Source organism: Sorex fumeus, unplaced genomic scaffold (genome assembly GCF_029834395.1).
Source record: "Sorex fumeus unplaced genomic scaffold, SorFum_2.1 ptg000054l, whole genome shotgun sequence".
Lineage (NCBI taxonomy): Eukaryota > Metazoa > Chordata > Mammalia > Eulipotyphla > Soricidae > Sorex > Sorex fumeus.
This window is the reverse complement of record NW_026606111.1, coordinates 30,308,028-30,331,466: the sequence shown is the minus strand read 5'-3', so window position 1 is coordinate 30,331,466 and position 23,439 is coordinate 30,308,028. Positions and strand designations below refer to the sequence as shown.

Genomic DNA, 23,439 nt, shown 5'->3' with positions numbered 1-23,439 from the left:
ATTATTATTATTTGTTTTGGAACACACAAGTTCTCTAGTACACTAGTCCCAGTAGTGATCACAGGATCATGCAGTGGCCCACAGGACTCCAGCAGGCAAAACATACACTCCAGCCCTTTGAACCTCTTCCTTGCCCAGACTCTTTTCTATTTTAAAACCAATAGTCTTAGCATCAGATTTAATTGGATTCTGGTTTCCACTTTTAGTATAAGTGTATCTTATTATACCTATAATACCTATCTCATGTGATTATAGTTATGGTAAAATTAAATAAGACCATTTATTCTTTTCAGGCATAAAGATTAATTTTGCTTTGGAAAGACATGATTTCCAATAATGTTGAATCTTTTGAAATTTTCTTTTCTTTTTTATTGAATCACCATGAGATACACAGTTACAAAGCTGTTCATGATTCGGTTTTAGTCATGTTTTTAACACATAGTAAGTACTAAGAAGCAAGGCTGAGGGCAGTGTCATCTTTCCTATTTCTCTGAATTTGCGATCTTTATTTTGTGAGTTTCATGTGATTCAGGTGTGAAAGGTGGGTTTGGAATCAGTGAGGCCCAGATTCAAAACTCAGTTCAAGTTTCTAGCAGCTATGTGATCCTGGGCAAATGCCTTTTGTTTCTTGGAAACTCTCTTTATTCTACAGGAAAAAAAAATAATAGGCCTACTTTTCAGGAATGCTTGTGAAGCTTGAAATAACTCAAGGAAAGCATGTGGCATATATACGGCATAGGATTAATTAATGGTTGTTTTGTTTATCCTCAGATAAAATGGCCTTTGTCTGAGAAAACAGCTGAAAAAATGATTCCATTTCATGAAAATGCATGATAGTGATTTTAAACACTTAGACATTTACTTTAGTGTCACTTTCTGGTTGTGTCACCTAATCCCTTGTAAGCCATGTTTGGGTCTTGTAGAAACATCTAAAGTTCTATTATGAAGACAAGGTGAGCAAAGAGACCTGCCAACTGTAGTGGCCACTGATCTACATGAGGGCAGGCCAGCATAATTGAAGCCCAACTACACCCAAAGTGTTGGAAAGATTACAGGATTTAGACAGATGTAGAAGGCATGAGATTACAGGCCAGAAAGAAGAGGTCGGCGCTGTGGGCAGTATATTTGACAGACTTATACACTGCAAGCCTTGTTCCTGGTCCCTTACAAAGCACCTCTTTAGGACGAAAACAAGATGTTCTTTGTAAATAAAAGTTCATGCATTTGAGTAATGAAGTCATTTTCCAGCACTGTAGTGAATGATATTCTCCTCCCCGGCCCTCTGGGTAAAAAGACTTGGAAAGAATCAGGGTGGCCAGCCAGTCTCAAGAGATCTAAGCACAAAGAGCACAGCGGACCTCTACACGAGGGAAACCTGATTCAAGCCAGCGAGGAAGTGAGCAAGCGAGGTCCTCTCTCTGCTCAACTGAGATTCCCAACTCGGGCTCCTGCCTCTTCATCCCTTTTCACCCACTTTCCAGCAAGCCAGAGCAGGCCACATGAAACATTCTTATAAATATAGATAAAACATCCGGCACCTTGACTTTGAGTAAATAAGAGAAGTGAAGGAGCAATCACAAAAGCTGAATATTCATCTGGGGTCCTTGGAGGAGCTCCAGACTCAAAGGGGAGGAGGGTAAGCCTGTCAGGAAAGGCTGATCCGGGTGTCCTCTCGGAAAGGCCAATTTGGAGTGGGAGGGCCTGGAAGTAGAAGGTGAAAGGGAGTGGTGAGAATGGTTATGGGGAGGAAGCCAGGACCGCGGAGACCAGCGGGACGGAGTGGCGGGGCTCTCTGCCTTTTGATGCTCAGCTTTAAACTGCATCCATCTGAATGATCTGCCAGAGTCCCCTGGGGAGAGAGAAGGAGAAAGTGAGAGACAAAAAAACTAAAACAAAAACGAAGGTGAGAGAGAGGGAGGAGGGGGTGAGGGAGAGAGAGAGAGAGAGAGAGAGAGAGAGAGAGAGAGAGAGAGAGAGAGAGAGAGAGAGAGACTCGCAGACTCGCTTACTGTCTCCCTCTCTCTATTACTAAGTTCCTCCTTGGGTTGCCTTGAGTTCGCACATCTGGATTCTGCAGACCAGACGCCCGGGAGGTGAAACAAGCCAGGCTGCACGGCGGGAGGAACCCACAGGACCGTTCCGGAGCACTCCCCCCCTACCCCCCCACCAGACGGGTTGGATGCCGCGATGGCTTTGAGCTCAGCCTGGCGCTCGCTCCTGCCCCTCTGGCTCCTCTGGGGCGCCGCCGGCTCCCGCGCGGCGTCCGGGGACGACCACGCTTTTCCTTTTGACATTGAAGGGAGCGCCACCGTCGGCAGACAAGACCTGCTGGAGACCAGCGATCCCAGTAACTTGCCGGCTGCTGCAGAGGTACAGTGTCCCTGTCATTGTCACCTTTGCTGGCGCGCGTGTGCCTGTCACCCTGTGTCCTCTCTCCCTCCCTTCGCTCCCTCTCCCCTCTCTACCCGAGAGTTTTCACTCGGGCAGCTCAGGAAGCTGAAATCAAACAGTTTGACTTGGTGAGCTGAGTTGGGAGGTTGGGAGACGGGTGGAGGCTTTGATGCTCTCTCTGCTCCACCTGGGAGAAGTCCCTGCTTCCTGCTCCTCCGAGGGGACGTCCAGCCGACCTGAGCTGCGGTGGCACGCGGGTGGTCGGTGACTTTCTGGCAACTCGGAGGCTCACGATTTTGTCCAGCTACAGCACTGATCTGTATGACCTGTCACTGGCTTCCTGTTTCTCTTTGATATTAGACAGTGAGACTGACCAGTCCTTTGGGGCACTAACGAACCAGAAGGTTCTCTGCAACGGGACAGGGTGATTGAGGCTGAGAGAAGCTAATGGTCCCGACAGAAAAAAAGCAGTGGGGAAACCAAAGGAGCAATTCCTTAAATAGACACCAGGCTTTGTAGTCCAGAAACGCTCAGTTAAGGAGAAAAGAACCTAGCTCTACCCACAAAGTCAAAATGACAGAATATGCTATCGATATGTTTATTCTAAGAGCTGCTTTTGGAACTGGCATAAGACAACTAAGTCAGGCTCTGAAAACTGTGGTAGTTACCAGAGGGACTGGAAGGGGGGTGGGGGGGGGAAGGCAAGGAATGGGTAAAAGGCATGTTTTGGGGGTGAGATGGGCTGGAACTTTAGTGGTAGAAGCAGTGAATCCTACACACACAGTTAATCCTCCGTTAGAGTATGTCTAACCCATGATAAGTCAATTTTAAAAAAGTAAATAGAAGGGTTGGGGGTGGGCGGAAGCAGTATTTCCTTCCCTCCGGATAGCTTTGATGCTAAAAGCATAACCAAGGTGCAGAAATTGGGTGAAGGAGGATCCAGAGTAAGTGATTTAAGAGCCCCCTGAGCCGAAGCTGACAACAGCATGGTGGTGGGGTGCGTGGGAGATGTAAAGTAGGAGGAAAATGAAGTCACTAAAGTTCATGGGAAAGGAAAGAGTAATTGACCTAACAAAACACACACACAGTTACTAACACTGTGATTTTGGTTGTGGCCACTGTAGAACAAAAGCATTGTGCTATGTGTATCAATGCCATTCCTAAAAACACCAAAATATGAATTAATTCTGCCAATTGTTAGCTTAACTATAACTATTACGTAGTACTGATAACTTACTGTTACTAATTACTAGTAATATGAGGTCCATGAATATGACTTTTCTTTTACCTTACACACTTACAAAAAGGGGGTGAAGGGGTGGGGCTAAAATATTACAAACTCCCATTTAAGTACAAATTATAACTCCAGGGGAAAAGCGGAGAATGGAGAAATGGTTTCTGTTAGTTTGTGCAGAGATTTGGTGAAAAGCCCCACCAAAGCTGAGGGCAGTGGCTAGGCATTATTCTATCCAGGCCTAGAATTGTTACCCAGGAAGTGTTAACTCCACTTTGAACATGAAAATTTCCTGAATTAAATACTTTATGTAAGTGAACAGTTACATATAAATATGCCAACACAATGTGGATTTCAGACGAGATCACTTAAAAATGAGTTTTCGGTTGCATTAAATATTTTATGTTATATATTTATACTAAAGATTACTCATTGTTTATCTGAAATTCAAATTTATCTTCCCACTATTTCTAGAGAGACAGGCATACATAACTATAATGCTCTTCCCACAAAAAATAGAAAAAACCGTTCATTTTCAAACCATTTATTTTCACTGATTAATTTAGTTCTTAAGGGAATTTCGACTTTACTGTTAAGACTAAATAATTTCTTTTGCTTTGTTTTGCTTTGGAGGCCACACCCGGCTCTGCTCAGGGTTTACTTCTGGCTCTCTGTTTAGGGATCACTGCTGATTGGCTCACAGGACCCTGTGGAGTGCTGGGAGTCAAACCCCGGAAGACTAAGTAATTTCTTATATACTCAATCATTTCAGTGAAATAATAAAAAGGCAACATTGGGAGGCAGTTTAGATGGCAGGCTTTGCAGTCTGGAAGCCCCAAGGTTAAACTTAACCAATCCTTGACCTGGGACAAGTTAGAGAAGTCAACCTTGAAAATTAAAAAACAAAAGTTTAGAGAAGTTACTGATATCTTTTACATCCTTCATACAGTTTTCATGAGGAATTTAGATGAAACATAGAGAGCACTTAACACATTGTCTGATACAGTGTGAACACTTCATATAGATTGCAGGTAACATAAATATTGTGAAATATGTAGATGACTAAATTTTAAAAAACCTTGTTTGCTGATATTTCTCAAAACTTTACTTGTCTAGATTTTTGCAATCAGAAGAATGTCTATGAAGGAGTTAAGTTTGTAATGATGACAAAATCTAATACACTCAGAATGCCCATAGAGGCCTTTAGTTTAAGAAAGCAGAAAGAAACTATTAGTCATTCCAGGAGGGTCAAAGTACATGATGTAGAAAGGGTGGGATTGCGGTAGTTCCCACCACATGGTTTCAAATAATGCCTCTAGTTAGCCTGTGGTCCCACAGAATTGCCAAAGCCCCATCATTGGGTTTCCCAGGCTCTTTATAGCCAGTTACGAGATCTTAAACCAAATACACTCTGGAGATTTAATAGCATGGTACAACCGCTCCACTGAATTGGTTCAGGAGATCATATTCACATCTATTAGGAGAGAAAGAGAACACAGATACATATAATTCATTATTTGTTGGAGATTCGAATGTGGATGGAAGACTGTTCTATAAATAAATCCATTTTATTTGAGTTGGAGTTATATGAATGGTTATTTCTCAGTTCTCCTTCAAAGGGAAGGAAGAAAAATACTAAAGCAAACATGCAGTTGTAGGAGGCACTTGGCTGAAGGCCTTGGGCCCTCCCAAGCTCCTCCACAACAAGCTTTGAGTTCACACCACCCTGGGTCCTTCACATAGTACATACAGTACATGATAGCACTCAGAGTGTTAAGGGAACAAACACGTTATGTACGCACCAAATAAAAAGATAGCATAGATGACCCATAGATTTTATTTCCTTAGAAAAGAAGCTTACAGTTTTCCCACAATGCAAACATTTGAAGAGAACACCCAGAGGTAACAGTGTTAAATGGAAGGATTTGACAACCTTCAGCATTAGGTTAAGGCAATCTATCGAGTTTATTATGCCTAGTTTATAGTGAGAGCAATGATTGTTACCAGGTAGTGGTGACAGGTGAGATGAAACAATTTTGCAAAGTATGATTCAGTATCATGAATGATTCAGTATTCTAACATCCCACATTGAAGAAAAGTTTTCATTTCATCCTAGGCATAGGACCAAGAAAAGCTAGGAACACACACACACACACACACACACACACACACACACACACCAGGGAGAGGATATCAGAGTAACCTTGGGAGCAGTGACATTCTTGTTTATTAGAAGGAAGCAGGAATTAAGCAAGGTCAAGAACTCTATGATGGAAGTTGATGCTGTATGACTGGAAGGAAGCCACAGACTCAGAGAGGATTGTGGGGTCTCTGCTGGAGAGGCAGAGGGGGTGGGGGCGCAGGGCATAGAGGAGATCCTTGAGAAAATAAGGGAAATAGTTAACAAAAGCACATTTCTCTGAGAGCAGAAGAGAGGATTTTATCTTCTTATAATATGCTGGGTGTTGTGTGGCTGTCAACTTTCCTCCAGGAACAGAAGTGTGCCATGATCCACATGTGGCCCTTTTTAATCCACACTGGACAAATGTCTGTGCTTAAAGAAAGATCTGTGTACTGGGAATTTTTCTCTGTGAGGGATTTTTCCTCCAGACTGTTTTTCACTGTGAATGTGTGAAAATGTTCCAACACATATGCTGCTTCCAGCCACAGAAAGATTGCAGAATGTTTCCTCAATGATAGGCTAAATATCTTTCCCCATCTATTTTCCTTTTCCTTATTTTGGTTCCTTCCTTTGAGAAAGAAAATAAAACACATAGAATCACATTAAGATCATCATACTCAGGTCTTGGCTATCATTTTATGAACCATGTAATCATTTTATACGAACAGTATAAAACTGTAATTTAAACTGGGTAATTTAAACCCTCTCCATACAAGATATCATTCACTTAATATTCACCTGAAAATATTTGGAGCCTTACTATGTACTAATATAGTCACCAGGGATGACAAGAAGAAACCAAGTCACATCACTACCTTCATGGGGTGAGTAACCTAAGAAAATATATTCATAGCGCAATATAAAGCAGAGTGTACTCTGTAAAAGTAGCTACAAGCTAAATGTCATAGATAATATGGAAAAGATGATATTCCAGAGCAAAACCAGTAAAGTACAACCATCAGATTCTCACTAAAACCAAGGCTGGAGCAATAGCACAGTGGGCAGGGCATTTGCTGTGCACACAGCCAATCTGGGTTTGATCCCTGGCATCCCATATGGTCCCCTGAGCACCACCAGGAGTCATTCCTGAGTGCAGAGCTAGGAGTAACCCCTGAACATTGCTGGGTGTGACTCAAAAAGCCAAAAAATAAATTCTCACTAAAACCAAGCAAGTTGTCTTGAGACCATTATTTAGGAAATACTGGAATGTAGTAATAACAGGAATACTAATAGCTGCTATTAATAATAGCTAACACTCATTGAGTATTTACCAAGCATAAGTTATTGGTCTCAGCAATTTTCATGAATCATTTGCTTGAACTCCTATGATAACTTGATAAGGCCAGGCCAGTATAATATTACCTTCTTTTGCAAGCAGGAACAGGTATAGTGCATATGCCCAGGTAAATTACCTGGTAATTTTCACTGTAAAGAAAGAATTTATGAAAGTATTTTAACTTATAGAAATGGTTAGGGAAAATGATTAGATACATAAAACTCTTTGTAGGCAAAATCTCTGTTGAAATTTGGAGAATTTCTTAACATGAAGATATATAAATTGTCAAAGAATGTTTATGCAGTGCCTGCTATATGACTAGCCAAAGTTGCATAGAATTTAAAATAGAGGAAAGAAAAAGTATTTATCAACAACTATCGACTTCTGTGTCCTATGATCCTTCATGTATTATCTTTATTAATTCTAAATTATGAAATTATATCTTCTATTCTACAAGAAAGAAAAATGATATTTAGAGATGACAAATATTTAGCCCAAATTTCATTTTCTTTTCCCAGTTTATTTCAGTCTCTCAGATAGATTTCTTTTCTTAACATCAAAGTCTTCTTGTAAATTTTTTTCTTTGTAAAATTGTTCTAGTATATGTTTTCTATAACATATTTTCTACATTAGAAACATTAAGATGAATATGTAGAGAATTCAAAAAACAAACTAATGTGCATAGAGGCATCCATGGAGACTATATTTAACAGCTTTTGTTAAACATTTTACTGGAAAATAAAGAATCTTATTTATTATAGTTAAGGTATTCTCTGGTTTAACTAAAAGAGAAATACAGAGAGGGACTATACATAACATAAATTTCTCATTTCAATCATTTTAGTATGTAGTCTAGTAACATTACATACGTTTACATTTTTATGCAGCAGTCACAACCTTCCATTTCCAAAACTATTCCATATTCCCAAACTGAAACTCAATACTCATCAGACAATAACTCATCATTATCCCCTGGCATTCACCATCTACATTTTGTTTATCTGAATTTGACTAGCCTAGATACCTTATATAAGTGAAATCAGAGCATATTTATTCTTTTGTATATGGATTATACCACTTAGTATATTGTCTTTAATTTAGTATGTTGTCTATAATTTCATTCTTTGTTCATGTCATAGCATGTGTTGAAATTTTATCCATTTTGAAGTCTGTATAATATTCTACTGTCGTATATATCACTTTGTAGGTTTAATTTTGTTTGGGTGACCAACATCTTGCAGATGCTTGCAGGTCATTCTTAGTTCTGTTTGGTGAACATGCGGTGTCAAGAATCAAACCTAGGGCTCCCACATGCAAATTATGTGCTCCAGCTCTTTGAACTATTTTCTTTGTCCAGTATATATTTTGTTGATCCATTCATCAACTGATGAACATTGGGGTTGTTTCTACCTTTGCCTCTTATGAATGGTGTTACTATGATCACTAAGATGTACATATCTGTTTGATTTCCCACGTGTTGTTGTTGTTGTTGTTTGGGGGTTTTTTGGAGGGGAGGGGTTAGAGAGCCAAAAGTAGAATTCTGATCTAAACTGGTACAAAATTTAGAACTCACATACTTTTATTGAGTCCAAGAAAAATGTAGCTGAGTAAAACCAGCTGAATGAAATGAAGACATTCTGTGAGGTAGGAGGGGCTCAAGAAGCAGGAAAGAAGCAGCCACCATTCAGAGCAGTCTGTTTTTTAGAGAGAATCAAGAAACTGCATTTTTAAGTGAAGTCACTGACTCAGTTTTTCTTAATACCTTGTGGGCTTAGTGCATCTAATAGGTTGATTCCATCCCAGTGTTGTTCATGTGTAGTGTCTCTTTTGCAATATTTGAAACATACCTTTCATTAAAGTCACAACGTGGGCATTTAGCCAGACGGATGTGCTACGAATCCAGTTTTACTACTTTCTAGCCAACTGAATTGGGGAAAATTAATTAATCTTCAGGAGATTCCATTCTCTGGATTGAAAAATTAAGAAAAAATGCAGTTGTCTTATGAGTTAACTATAAAATTGAAGATATATATATATATATATATTGCTGCCTAACTCAAAATCAAAATCTTCTATTTAATTGAGATATAGGGACCACATAGAAGAATATTTAAATACCTACTCATTCCTTTGTCAAGGATTAGCATTCTTCTTTCAACTGTTTTTCTCTTTCACATCTAGTGTGGTAAAGTTTTCTCACTTCTGTCTCTTTTCCCTCTCTTCTTCCATTGTTTTAATCAAGCAGCAGGTTAAGATGTATAGTAGAAATCTATTTTTTTCAAATTTTTAACTTGTTTTAGACATTTGATTATTTTCAATTTTGTTTACAAATTTACTTGTTCCCCAAAATTAGAGCAGACCCAAAGTTTGACATCAATAATCATTGAATCCCTAAAGTTTCTTTTAAATTTAGTCTTTCCCTGGATTATGATAACTTGAATAGTTAAGACAAATAAATTTTCTTACAATCCTTCTACAGTTAAACAAAATTCCCCCAAATTTTGATAGGATATGGACTATGACTTATTTTCCCTTTTAGAATATAATTCTTAAATCTGACTTGTCATAGTTTCTTGAAGTATATAGTCCCTCAAACTCTCCTCTGGGGTTTTCTCTTGCTCATAGTAGCTCTGTAAACATAATGGTTGCCAGACATAATTTTGAGACATTTGATAAATTAGAAACCATTAAAGTCATATTGCTAACGCATGCTTTGAATTCCAAAACTTAGCATTTACAAACAAATGCTTGTTTTCTAAAACAAGTAGTTCTTCTATTTAATTGAGATATAGGGACCACATAGAAGAATATTTAAATACCTACTCCTTCCTTTGCCAAGGAGTAGCATTCTTTTTTCAACTGTTTTTCTCTTTCACATCTAGTGTGGTAAAGTTAAATTCTGGGAAATGGTTTACTAAAGGGAAGTTTAACCACAGATGTTTGTAATTCCAACTTAAGTTTCCCATCAAAGTCTTAATGAAACTCAGCTGCCAGAACTTCGACTCTGAATCTGAGTCTTTTTATCCTGAGAAACTTGGGAAAACAGCATTCAAGGGATAAATGGTAGTGGGAAAATGTTCATTTTTTTCTAAACTTAACCCTTTTTACTAAAGAGAAAATGCATTTTAAAAATTTCTGTTTTTTAAATTGTTTTTTAAGAGAGGATGGCAAATGTACTTTGAATAACATACAATATGATCTTCTTTTCACTTCCAGGAATCTCTTAGTTTATAAAAGGGTGTTGTGTTTTGATGAAATTAGAGACCTAAAACTTACCTAAATGAGATGAAATATCTATGTATATGATGCCATGAAAAGTGACAAGTTGGGAGAAATCCATAGTATTAGTAGCTCCAATAGCACAAGTGTCTTGCAAACAGACCAATAATTTATTCTACATTTTATAGCTAAAAGGACCTTTATGTACAATAAGTGTTTTGGGGTATCAATATTTATTGTGAAATTATGATTCCCATTAGTTACAGTGGACCAGTTACTTAACAAGTACGGCTCTTCTCATTAATCTTCTAGGATTCTGGGAACGATAAAGTAGTTTTTTCTGGGGCTGAGTAACAGCACAGCGGGTAAGGCGTTTGCCTTGCATGCAACCGACCCGTGTTCGATTCCCAGTATCCCATATAGTCCCCTGAGCACCGCCAAAAGTGATTCCTGAGTGCAGAGCCAGCAGTAACCCCTGTGCATTGCTGGGTGTGACCCAAAAAAGAAAAAAGAAAAAGTAGTTTTTTCTGTCATCTGTGACTCTGTCAATCCCCAGAAAATAGGTGAGGTTGATAAATGCCTATTATTTGGAGTTTTAACAGTGCATATATCTAAAGATAGGCCAGTGTTTTTTCACTGTTCCCTTGGAATTGATGTATGTGATGACCAATGCAAACCTTTGACATTTCACTCATAAGAGAGGAAAGCCTGAAAGCCTATATTACAGCACAAATTTATTATAGAAAAGTCCTGATTAAGTGCAGAACCAGAAAGTGTTTATTATTTATTATAAATTGCCATGTGAACCAAAGAATAATAGCATTTAATTGTTAGACGTAGAGTGGAATTTTAGATAGTCAACATCTTGTGTTGCCAGCGAGGAAGTTGAGACTAACCCAGGAGTTAGTTGGAGTTAGTTGGAGCATTGCAGTGCTTCATCCAAGGACAAGAAGCTCATTAGCAAGAGCAACAGGACCTGTGTCTCCTGAGTTCCAGCATATGTTCATTCGAATTATTTCTGTGTATTTAATCGTCCTACGCTTGACTAGGGGTTATTAAGTGAATGTATCCATGTATCTTCTAATTTACTAATTGTGTCTGCTTCTTACTGCATATTCACTTTACTCTTCATTTCTATTTAGCCTTAAGTTAAATTATCAAAGGGAAAATTTAATTACATAGAATTATGTGAAGCAGGACAACATCGGACTGACTAAATCTCACTGGAACTATTGTGGTTCATGACTGTGCAACTAACTTCTTGGTCACCCTTACCAGTTACCATTAATTTCCATTAACAATTTCAGTGAATTAAATCCATGGAATTCCCTTTACATCCAGGGGTCCTAGTTCCTACAGTTTAAAAAGAAACCAATAAAGGAACAAAGCTATAGTATAGTGGGTAGGGCATTTGCTATGCATGCAGATAGTGCAGATAACCTGGGTTCTATTCTCAGCATCCTATATGGTCCTCTGAGCACAGGCTGGAAGTAATCCCCTGTGTACCACCGTGTTGGGCCCTCAAAATACAAATAACAACAAACAAAACCAACATTCTACAAATGTCTAATAGGTAGATTAAAATTAATACAAATTTTTAAATATAATTAGTCAGCTGACATACTAGTTAGAACTTCAAAATGTAGGTGACCAACCCCTGAGAACATACAGATTAATCAGGTGGAGTAACTAAATAGAAACACAATCATGGAGCCTTTGTTCCTTCTTCATTAATTCCAGGCATAGGACTGGTAGTAATATCTGGCCAGTGGCCCAGCCTTTAGCATGGACCTTTTCAAGGTGATCCTCTAAGGAGGCTTCAAGCTAGCATTTGTGGCAAAGCCCTAGGTGTTCCTGATGAATGTCAATTGTCTTCCACACCATGGTTTCTGGATATTGCCACCTGCCCTATCCAGGCCCACCCTTCAGGATAACCTAAACATAGAAACACAGAGAACCAGGGAGGGAGAACAGAAAACAAGGCCAGATCTGGAGACTCGTGCCAGTATATCTCATGTCAGTGTGGGACCACATGGTAGATGGTCACAATCATGATCACAATCATCCTGTTGTTCGTTGATTGCCTTGAGCAGGCACCAGTAATGTCTCCTTCTTCCTAGTCCTGAGATTTAATTTTATTTTATTACTGTTTTTATAATTTTTATTAGTGAAACACCATGAGGTACAGTTGCAGACTTACACATTTTTGTGCTTGGGTTTCAGTTATACAATGATTAAGTACCCATCCCTCCACCAGTGCCCATTTTCCACTACCAAGGGTCTAGCCCTGAAATTTTAAAAGTGTCATATTGAATGCTCTTTTAGAGTTAGGAGAATAAGACCCATTATTGTTACTGGTATTTGGCATATTGAGTAGACAGAGGAAGTTTGCCAGACTCTGCCATGTGGGCAGGATACTTTCAGTAACCTGCCGGGTTCTCCAAAGTAAGAACAAGATAATGAGATGTCACACGGCCACGAATGTGGCCATGCACTTCTGGGAGCTGGGTTTTATAGTCTCTGGGTCTTGGCCGTTGATGTGACCACCTGGCGCTGGTGGCAGCTGGTGGGTGTGACGCCTACCTACTGGAAGATGGGGGATCTGGGTGGAGAAGGCCCAGTCCTGATCCAAGCAGGCTTGGAGATCTCATTCTCGGGACTCACATGCCTGGGTTCCTCTGCCGGTTCCTTCATGCATGAGGCTTGTTCAGACATGTGGAGAGTAGTCTCAGCATGGCTGTGGCTGGTTCTGGAGGTCTTCGGCTGCCGGGGCTCTGCTCGGGGCAGGGAGGGAAACTCAACCCGCCCCACCCCCAAAGGGTGAGGACAGCCAGGCGCGGGGGCAGGAGACTCAGGTAGACAGTCAAGAGGAAAGAATTGCAATCGGTCTATGCAGATTGATGCACGTAATGAATAAACAATATAATTATACATATATCATTGATTGTGCATTATATATTATATATTATCATAAAACATAGCTAACAATTGCATCTTTATTTATGATGGTAAAGAGGAAGACACAGGTGAGAAAGCTAGCTCAAAGGCTGAAGTCCATGCAGGAGGTTGGGGTTTTATCCCCTGTACTGCATAGACCTCCAAGCACAATGAGAAGTAACCTACAAAAAACTCACAAGGACTAGCCCCTAAGCACCACTGAATGTTTCCCCTCTCTCCCACCAACTCACCTCCCAAAAGGAAGGCAAACTTGATTGTGTTATCTAGATGGGGCAAAATGCAAAATTTTGAAGTATGCATTTGAAGTCATTATTTTTCTGTGCATCTGAGGAGAACTGCCCTGGAGTGAAAGCTCTGATTCCTCCTAGCTATGGGGAAGTTAAGGCCTAAATTGTCTCATCTAGGAACCAGAGCAATAGTACAGTGGTTAGGACATGCGGCCAACCTAGGTTCAGTGCCTGGCTTCCCATATGGTCTTGGAGCCTGACCAGGGTTGGTCTCTGGCCTGGAATTTAATCAGGAATGACTTTGTAATCTCAATACTATAAATAACTTGGTAAATCATGGTACCCCAATAAAAATTTTTTTAAATAAAATAAATTGTCTCATCTACAAATGTGGTCCAAGGAAGCAGCAGCATCACTTTGCAGCCACCACATGGATCCAGGCCTCATTCTGCATCAGAATGTACATTTTCACTAGATCCCCAGGAGAGTCATCTGAGCCTGTAAGCAGTTTGAGAAGCATACTTATCTAAAGAGCATCTTTCTGAGCATTCAGAGAGATGCCAGTCACTAAAGTATACTGGGTTTGACCTTTGAATGGACTAGAGAAATTGCAAATCAAATGAAGGAATTTTTTTTTAAAAAAAGATTATAAGGAGTGCTAAAATAGTAGAACCAAGTTCTGACTATGTGATACTAAAGAGAGGCTGCTCACCCAGGACTCTGACTCCTCTAAAAAGTGCTTTAGAGTAAGAAAGCAAAGCTTCTTCCCCTCAAACATTTAATGGCTTGTTCAGTACATCTAGTGGAGTTGAGGAGATATTATCACTTCCTGAGCCTGGTGCACACAGAGTAGGTGTGCAGAGGTGGGTTTTTTGAGAAAAGACTGGAAATAATACAGAAGGAGCTCTGCTCCTGCAAACTTTCCACCACCGCAGTCTAGATTCAGAACAGACTAAGGCCCTTTGGAAACTATCCTTGAGGCTCAGGAAAAAAAAATTATTTGTGGAATCTGCTTATAACTAGGGTGTTGTTCAGATGCCCTAGGAAAGAGTGGGATTATAATATTGCTCTTGCAAACAGGGTAATTTGTCTTTAGGGAGTGAAGAGTGTGGGCCTCTGTGTGCCAGCTAGAAAGATGATAGTCCTTAAACTGTACTTTTCTCAAGAGATTGAGTTTTGTAGGACTGAGTCAGGAATACAGCTCCAGTCCTGAAACAGAAAGGTATGTATGCGCGCATGCGCGCGCTCACACACACACACACACACACACACACACACACATACACACACACACACACACACACACACACACACACACACACCCCTATGCTGTTTTATAAAAGCTTTAAAGGACAGCTCTCCTTGAGGCTGTTAAGAACTGCTAGCTGCCTGATTCTGAAGATCCTTTCTATTGTGATTTCTAATTATTTCCTTGAACTTGCTACGTTCTGGATTTCATTTTATGGTATTATTAATTCGTTTATTCCTCACGGAACACTGAAGAAGGTGTACCATTTTGCAGATAAGAAAATGGAGTCAGAAAAGTTGGGTAATTTACCCAAAGCCACAGTCATCTGGCTCCAAGTTCTTTGTTTCTTTTTTTTTTTTTTTTGCTTAGGTTTTTTGGTTTTTTTTTCTGTTTTGAGGTTGATGGTGTTTGTTTGTTTGTTTGCTTGGGGTTTTTTGGAAGGGGGCGGGTTTTTTTTTCTTATTTGGTTTTTGCATGCACAATTTACCCAAAGTCACAGTCATCTGCCTTCAAGTTCTTTGTTTCTTTATTTTTACTTAGGGTTTGTATTTTCTTCTGTTTAAGGGTCGGTGGTGTTTTTATGCTTGTTTGCTTTTTAGATTTTGAGGGAAGGGGGTGTTTTGTTTCATTTTTTATTTGTTTTTGCACCACACCCAGTTGTTGCTCCTGGCTCTGTGCTCAGGGATCACTCATAATTGCTAGGGAAACCTTACCTGTCTCTCCAGTCCTGGCTCCAAGTTCTTAATCTTTGTCCTATAATGACCCTCTGGCATCTAAGTTTCTAAATTTCAATTGCTTAAAATAGCCCAGCAAACAGGGGTCCCTAATAGAAACCAGGGAATGGGAATGCTTAGCAGTTGACAAATTTATAAATAACATCTAATATACTATCTTTAGACTTTGATCTTTTATTGAGTTATTGAGTAAACTAACATAATTATCTCAGCAAAGAAAGTTCTTTAAATGTACTAAAAATAAAAATTGACTTAATTCCTGAATGCATATGTATTCCTATACTTTCAGCTACAGTAAATAATTATTTCAATGCTGTCCTGATTTACATTGGAGACTTGTAACTTAAAAAAACCTAACTAAAGGATAGGGAAAGAATTTGAAATAGAGGTAAGGCAGGACCTCAGAACAAGTGATTACACAAAGTCAATCATTGGAAAGCTGAGTGAAGGCTCAGAAACCATTTGTTTTTCATTTGCTTTCTCTACTAATGACAATTCAGAAGGAAGAAAGTTTAGCGAAAGAATGGTTGCCAGTTAGAAATACAGCTCATTTCCTAGAAGTTTTCAAGCACTGTATTAAAAAAAATGTTCTGAAATAAAGGAGCCATTCATTCAGCACAGAACCATTAAGGGCCAAGTTCTGAGCAACACGTGCAAGGCCTGGATGTTTCCATCCGGAGCAAACCCAGCTGGGCCCTACTCTGCTGGACTCGAGATGGCTGGAGGTCATTCTTTGTGATATTAACTGTGAAGTAGAGAAGGGAGAATGTAGTAAGAGTAATGATTCCCCCAATTTTATGCACAAAAGCTCTATTATAGCTCCTCTTACTCTAGCCTTGTATTTAGAAATATTTTCAATACTTCCTGCTTTAGTCTTATGGGGTGTATATATAAGATGGCTTACACATAGAAACTTACTTTATTATGGTTCTGGAGGCTAGCAACCCAAGCTCAAGGTGTTTCTTCTTGACTTATAGATGGCTGTCTTCTCTCTATGACTTTATATAGTTTTTATGATAACTTATGGAAAGACAGAGAACTCTGGTGTCTCTACCTCTTCTTATAAACATATTCAGTCCAAATAAATTACCCTTCTGACCTCACCATTCTGAGCCTATAATACTCATTTGGATATTTACCATAGAAATTTTGGGTGAACATAATTAAGTCTACAATATCTGAAACATTATCAAGCAGTAACTCATGCATACGTGTATATGTGTGTGTATGTGTATTGGGAGGGTTGCTTAAACATCACCCAGTGGTGCTCAAAGATTATTCCTGACTCTGTTCTCAAAAGTGATTCAGAGTAGTACTCAGGACCATTTGTGGTGCCAGGGATTCCAACTGAGATGAGCTTATGCAAAAGTAGTACTTTACCTTTTGTACTATCTTTCTGACCCAATAGTTTCTTTAAAAAAAAATGAGGCAACTCTGCAAAAAATATTTTCTGATTAAATCAGATCATCACCTTTATTAATATTATCCCAAAGCCAAACCATACACAAATTAGCATTTCCTACAGAATTTTACATTTCATAGGTTATCCCTAATAATTTAAATGAAATATTTTGCAGTATGGAAAATAGAAGGCTATCTAATGTCACCTTGTGTTTCTTAAGTGTTCAGGCACACTTTACTGACGAACATCAACATCTTCCTTCTTTTATTAAGAAATAACCTACCACCAACAGGTGTTCGATCATTGTATGACTAAAGCTCAAACATGAAAGTTTTGTAACTAGCTCATGGTGATTCAGTAAAAAAAAGAAAAAAGAAAAAAAAAGAGAAATAATCCATCATGTTTGCAAATGTCTATGTGTGTATACTAAAAAAATGACTAAGACACAAAGAGTTGAAGCAAGTAGATGGCTAGTATAGTACAACTAAACTGATACATTATAAAACTCTAAGTTTAGGGAATAAAGCTCACTCCTGTTGGACAGCTCATCAAATGATCCTGTAGCAGAGATAAATTTTTTTTTCCCTTTTAACTTTTTTTTTCTTGTTTTTTTTTTCCTTAAATTTTTATTAGTGAAGCACTATGAGGTACAGTTGTGGACTTACAAATTTTTGTGCTTGGGTTTCAGTTATACAATGATTGAATACCCATACCTTTACCAGTGCCCATTCTCCACCATGACTGATCTCAGTATCCCTCCCCCCCCCCAATCTCCCCCATCCCACCCTATGGACCGAACATGATTGCCACTCAATCCCTCCACCAGTGCCCATTTTCCACCACCATGGATCCCAGTATCTCTCCCACACCCATCCCCCCATCCCACCCTGCCTCAGTGGCAGGGCATTCCCTTTTGTTTTCTCTCTCCTTTTGGGTGTTATGGTCTGCAAAAGAGGCATTGAGTGGCAATCATGTTCGGTCCATAGTCTGCTTTCAACATGCATCTCCCATCCTGGAAGGATCCTCCCAAAACCCTTTATTTGGTGCTCCCTTCTCTATCTGAGCTGCCCTTTCCCCTAGAATGCCCAGCTGACCTCTAAGCCATGGAGTAATCCTCCTGGTACTGATCTCAGCTATTCTTGGGTATTAATCTCCTATTTTGTTACTTTATGTCCCCCAGATGAATGCAATATTTCTATGTCTGTTCGTCTCTTTCTGACTCATTTGACTGGTTAAAGAAACTTTGGTACATCTACACAATGGAGTACTATGCAGCTGTTAGAAAAGATGAAGTCATGAAATTCATATACAAGTAGTACTACATGGAAAGTATCATGCAGAGATAAATTTTTAAGAGAGAAAATTTAAGATGAGGGGGCACTAAGAGTATACAAAAGAGAGAGTTTCTTCTAAAAAGAGATATTGTCCCAATCTGTGGGACCACACAAGGAGACTTTGAAGATCTCAGAGTTGAAGAGGAACTTGGTGAGAACTGTTCTTCATTAAAATTCACTAGGAATGCACCATTAGATAGATTGAGTAGAAGACAGCAGAGTTAAGACTCAGAATCACCTATGGCAGGCCTTGATCATTGTCCTGGAGAGGGTGGGGGGCCAGATAATGATACTGGATGCTGGTTGTGGTCTGGAAAGAAGGCGGTTGTCGCCAGAATCATTAAAGAGATTCTAACAAGATGTCTTGCATGGATTTGGAAGATGAGGATAAAGGAAAGCTCAAGATGCTGCTGATGTTCACAGAAATGCACTGCATTTGGCATGGTGGGGGACTCTTCTGAGCTCTTTCAACCAAGACCTACTAAATCAGTCGGTTTCAAGCTGAGACCCCATGGACCTGCCTTGGGTATGACTTAGGGGTGAAGGAGGTTTAACAGCAGGAAGCTTGGGCTCTGTTTTCTTCAAGCAGAGAACTTTCTTTTCATCTTTTTGCAGATAAGTTCCTCATGAGAGTTCAGTGAGGGAAGAAAGAAATGTCTAAGAAGCACTCTGCTGGAAGTTCCCGTATTGATATTCCAAATCATGACAAGTTTCCAAAATGTTACTCAAAATCTTGTTCAAATCAGTGCCTCCAGGGTAGCTTCCTGGAAGGACTGATTCCTGCCCCAGGAAAGGCTGCCTGGCTGTCTGCTCAGAGCTGCAAGCGACTGGGCACCTGTAAGGCAGCTCCCAACTGTGCTGGGGAGCTCAGAACAATTGGTGGTCTCCTGAGAGATATTTTTGTGCTTCCTGTTCCTTGTCTATGGATATTTTTGGCCCTTTCCTAAGATATTAGGAAATTCCACTTTGTCTCAATTACTACCTGGAAGTACTAAGGAAAGCAACAAAGAAGTTTGGGGGAAAAGAATGGATGGTAGTTTGTCAACCTGAAAACACTCTCTTTGGAGTCTCAGAAGAATAAACAGATGTCTGTTTGGTGCTTGGTATTTCCATGCTAATTACTGCAACCCCATAAAAGCTATCTCATCCTAACATAGAAGCTACCTGCATCCTGAACTAAAATGCAGCTCTGTCTTGCTCCTCCCTCCATCTACAAATATTAGACCAGTATGCCCTTCTGTGATCCTTTACCTCCAAAGGACAAAATATTTTGTCTATGAATGGTATTTTTATTTAAAAAGAAAGCACAGATAGTAAAATTATATTTCACCTTTACTGGAATTTTTTAAAAATAAAATCATTGCATCTTCATCATTGCCTAGTGTCATAAAATCAAGTAAAGTTTTGTTTTATCTTGCTTTAAAATTCTTTGGGGTAACACTGAGAGGTAGTAGGGAATTTGCCTTACATGCTACTAATCCTGGTTCAATCCCCAGTACCCCATTTGGTCCCCTTTGCTCAGCCAGGGGATCCCTGAGCACAGTCAGAAATCAGCCCTGAGCACCAGTTGGATGTGGCCCCAAAACACACAAACACAAAATATCTCTGGAGAGAACAGATCTTCTATATCAGAAAAGCTTGCTTTTTTTTTCTTTTTGTGTCACACCTGGCAATACACAGGGGTTAGTCCTGGTTCTGCACTCAGGAGTTACTCCTGGCCGTGCTCAGGGGACCATATGTGATGCTGGGAATCAAACCCGGGTTGGCTGCGTGCAAGGCAAATGCCCTACCCTCTGTACTATCGCTCCAGCCCCCAGAAAAGCTTTTTATGTCTCAACACATAAAATTTTAGGTTTTAAAGTTATCGACATTGAACAAATGTCAATCACAACTACCAAATATTGAAGTTCAGCTCAAAAAACTGGAGCATTTGTTTTGCATGTGGAGGCTCTGGTTTTTATCACTAGTACCACATGGTTCCCCAAGGATTGAGCCAGGAGAAATCCCCAGCACAAAGAGAAAAATGAATGTTAAGGGTCAGGGAAGTAGCTCATCAGAAGATCTCTTGCTTATGTGAGGCCTTGGGTTTTATCCATAGCATCATGAAAAAATAAAAGTAAATTTAGTGATCCGATGACAACAATAATAATATTAATCTTGCACGGCTTATAAGGTTTATTTATTCCCACATATTTCTCTTTTAATTGAATCAACATAAGATACAAAGTTACAAAGTTATTTATGATTGAGTTTCAGTCATAAAATGTTCCAACACCCATCCCTTCACCCGTGTACAGTGTACAGTTCCCATCACCAATGTCCCTAGTATCTCTCCCACATCCACCACCAAGCCTGCTTCTATGGCAAACACTTTACCACTTTATCTCTCTCTCTCTCTCTCTCTCTCTCGCTCTCTTTCTCTCTCTCTCCCTTCTATTTCCTTCTCTTCTTTTAGGCATTATGGTTAGCAATAAAGGTACTGAAAGGTTGTCATGTATATCACTTTACCTCCTTTGAACACTCTGTTTTTGTACAGAGTGATCATTTCCAACTATCAGTGTCATAGTGGTCCCTTCTCTATCCTAATTGCCCTCTCTCCCCCAATTTGTGGCAAGCTTCCAACAATTGGCTTGTCCTCTTGGCCCTCATGTCTACTGTTCTTGGGTATTCATCTTATACGTGTTTATTTTTTTTATATCCCACAAATGCAGTCATTCAGTATCTGCCCCTCTCCCTCTAACTCATTTCACTCAGCATGAAATGAGTGAAATGTCCATCTATATTCCTCCATGCCCATCCACATTCTTCCATTATTCATAATCATTTTACAAAGCAGGCAGACCAGCGGTTATTAGTTTAATTTATTAAAAGCAATGAGATAGTAGATGATTTGCCCGAAGTCACATTACATGTAAACTTATAGCTTTATTGTGACAACAGGAAATTTCACAGACTTCTAGTCTGTTTGAATGAGAAGGGCCTAGAAATCATACTGCCACTAATGTCTTTGACAAAGGAACAAAGTGGAGCCAGAAATGTAGTAACTTCCTCAAAGGCCCACAGCAGGTTTCTAGTTCTGAGCCAGAATCAAGTTTCCTGCCTGGCACTGGAGCAACCCTCCAACCCAGCTGCATCACAGAGCACAGGTGCCATCCAGCCCCAACAAATGCAGAGGTACAGAGCATCTGGTGACCTGGTGTAGGAAAAGCGAGCACTGAATCAGACCAGAGTGTGTCCATGTTCAATCTGCTTTATCTTACATTGCCATCTGTGCCTTAGCCCTAGGTAATTTAATTACAAAAATATTAGAGGTTTTCTTAGCTTTCAATCATTATATTTATCCTGATTTGAAATTTGATTTATTTATTATTTATAGATAATTTCTTATATTAGGGCTAGAATGATAGCACAGCGAGTATAGCGTTTGCCTTGCACACAGCCGATCTGGGTTCAATTCCTCCGCCCCTCTCGGAGGGTCCGGCAAGCTACTGAGAGTATCTCGCCTACACAGCAAAGCCTGGCAAGCTACCCGTGATGTATTCGATATGCCAAAAACAGTAACAAGTCTCACAATTTGTTGTGAGACGTTACTGGTACCTGCTCAAGCAAATCGATGAATAACGGGAGACAGTGCTACTAGGACAGACAGCCCTACTTCTTACATTAATTTATCATAATTAATTTATATAATTACCTAATATAATTTATGCCTATTCTTTCATTGCAAGGATTTTTGCTTTGGTCTCATAGCTATTGATCTTTTAAACACTGTTTTCAGCACCTCTACTTAGGAAGAAAGCTTTCAAATGCAGTAATATATTGTTCAGAATTTCCGGCTAAAATAAATAACACATCCTGGATCTTAAAAGGAAGGGGGGGAAAGTCTAGTGTAAAAATGAACAATAACCCTTTTGTTTGAAAACAATTCAGAACTGATTTAAAAAATTCCCCGACTATCACATGTCTGGTATTCTCCCTACCATCAGTCAGTGTTCTGGTTTCCACAGAGTGTAAAGAAATTCCCCAGTCATCTAACAAAACAATTACAACACGAGAATTTCATGAAAAAAAATGAAACATTGATAGCTTCAAATTGATCTACTCAGGCTATTATGCCCCACTGTAATCTTCTCAGCTTGTTTTATAAAGCTAGAAATTTCAGCATCCCCATTTCTGTTTGTGGAGCTTTCTCACTGCTGATTTCAAAACAAAGTCACTTCTTACCAGCAAGGAAATTTCTAACATTAGCTTTTCAGAGAAAATCTGCCAATTCCCAACAGAATGGTTACTGGTAAAATCTATGGATTGCTACACAAATGACATCTGTTTCAGTATTTCCTGAGTCTAATAGAGGATAAGTATAAGGAGAATTTCAGGGGCTGGGAAAACCTCTAAATGGTCAGCAAAATTGGAGAGTTTTGGAGAAGTCTAATAGTTCTATCCTGCCACACACTTTCTTTCCAAATGGCAGGTACCAGCTCCCTGTTCTCTCTCCTGGTCTTTGATATGCAACTATTCAGAATGGTGAGAGCAATCTCATATTTAGGGTGATATAAATATCTTTGTATCAGAGTAATAATATTTGTGAGGAAAGATGCTTAAAACTTGTGGATTTTACTGAAGGGCTGGGCTCAACTCATTCAAGTGAAGGAAATTTGCCCCTGTGACCTGTGTTTTTGGACCTGTGGCATATCAGAGATATTAAGTGGAAATAAACATTTTATGTGTTTTTTCTGTAAGGCATATTTTTGTCTTCTCTTCCTCTAAGATACTTTCAAAACTAACAAGTGTTGAAGCTTTTTTTTGAAAAATTTTTGTTTTTAGTTCTAAGACCTACCTACATTTTTATTGGTCTAAACTGATTTAATTTCCCTTTTGACTACAATCTCTGCTTGATCAATAATGTGCTTTTTTTCTTAAATAATAAATCATCCCAGATTTCCTTTAAGCTTACGTCAGATCATCTCAGAAATTTACAAATTCCTAAAATGAGAGCCAGGCATCTGAAGTGTAATAAAGATTTTACCAACAAAATCTTATAAAGAGTCACAGATTTAACTATTTCCATGATCTTTCTTTTGCTTATTTCACTTTGCGGAAAATGCATCCAGAATAGAAGAAAGAAAGAGGATAAAATAAATTTTTTTTTATAGCTGAGTGACATGCTCTCTAGGTTTAAAATTTATTTCAGTGATTAGGATATGATCCCAGTATTATACACTGTGTGGAGAGA

The 23,439-nt window shown here is 39.3% G+C and overlaps 1 protein-coding gene across 2 annotated transcripts in view; it reads left to right on the top strand.

The window, feature by feature from the left end:
• Positions 1-1,794: 1,794 nt before the first annotated feature.
• Positions 1,795-23,439, top strand: part of LAMA4 (laminin subunit alpha 4) — a 177,647-nt gene continuing 156,002 nt past the window's right edge. For both annotated transcript variants that reach the window (XM_056125022.1, XM_056125020.1), the window contains exons 1-2: positions 1,795-1,903; positions 2,034-2,370. In XM_056125022.1, coding sequence (XP_055980997.1) covers positions 2,188-2,370 — 183 coding nt within the window. In that variant the 5' untranslated portion in view covers positions 1,795-1,903; positions 2,034-2,187. The remainder of the gene's footprint in view (positions 1,904-2,033; positions 2,371-23,439) is intronic.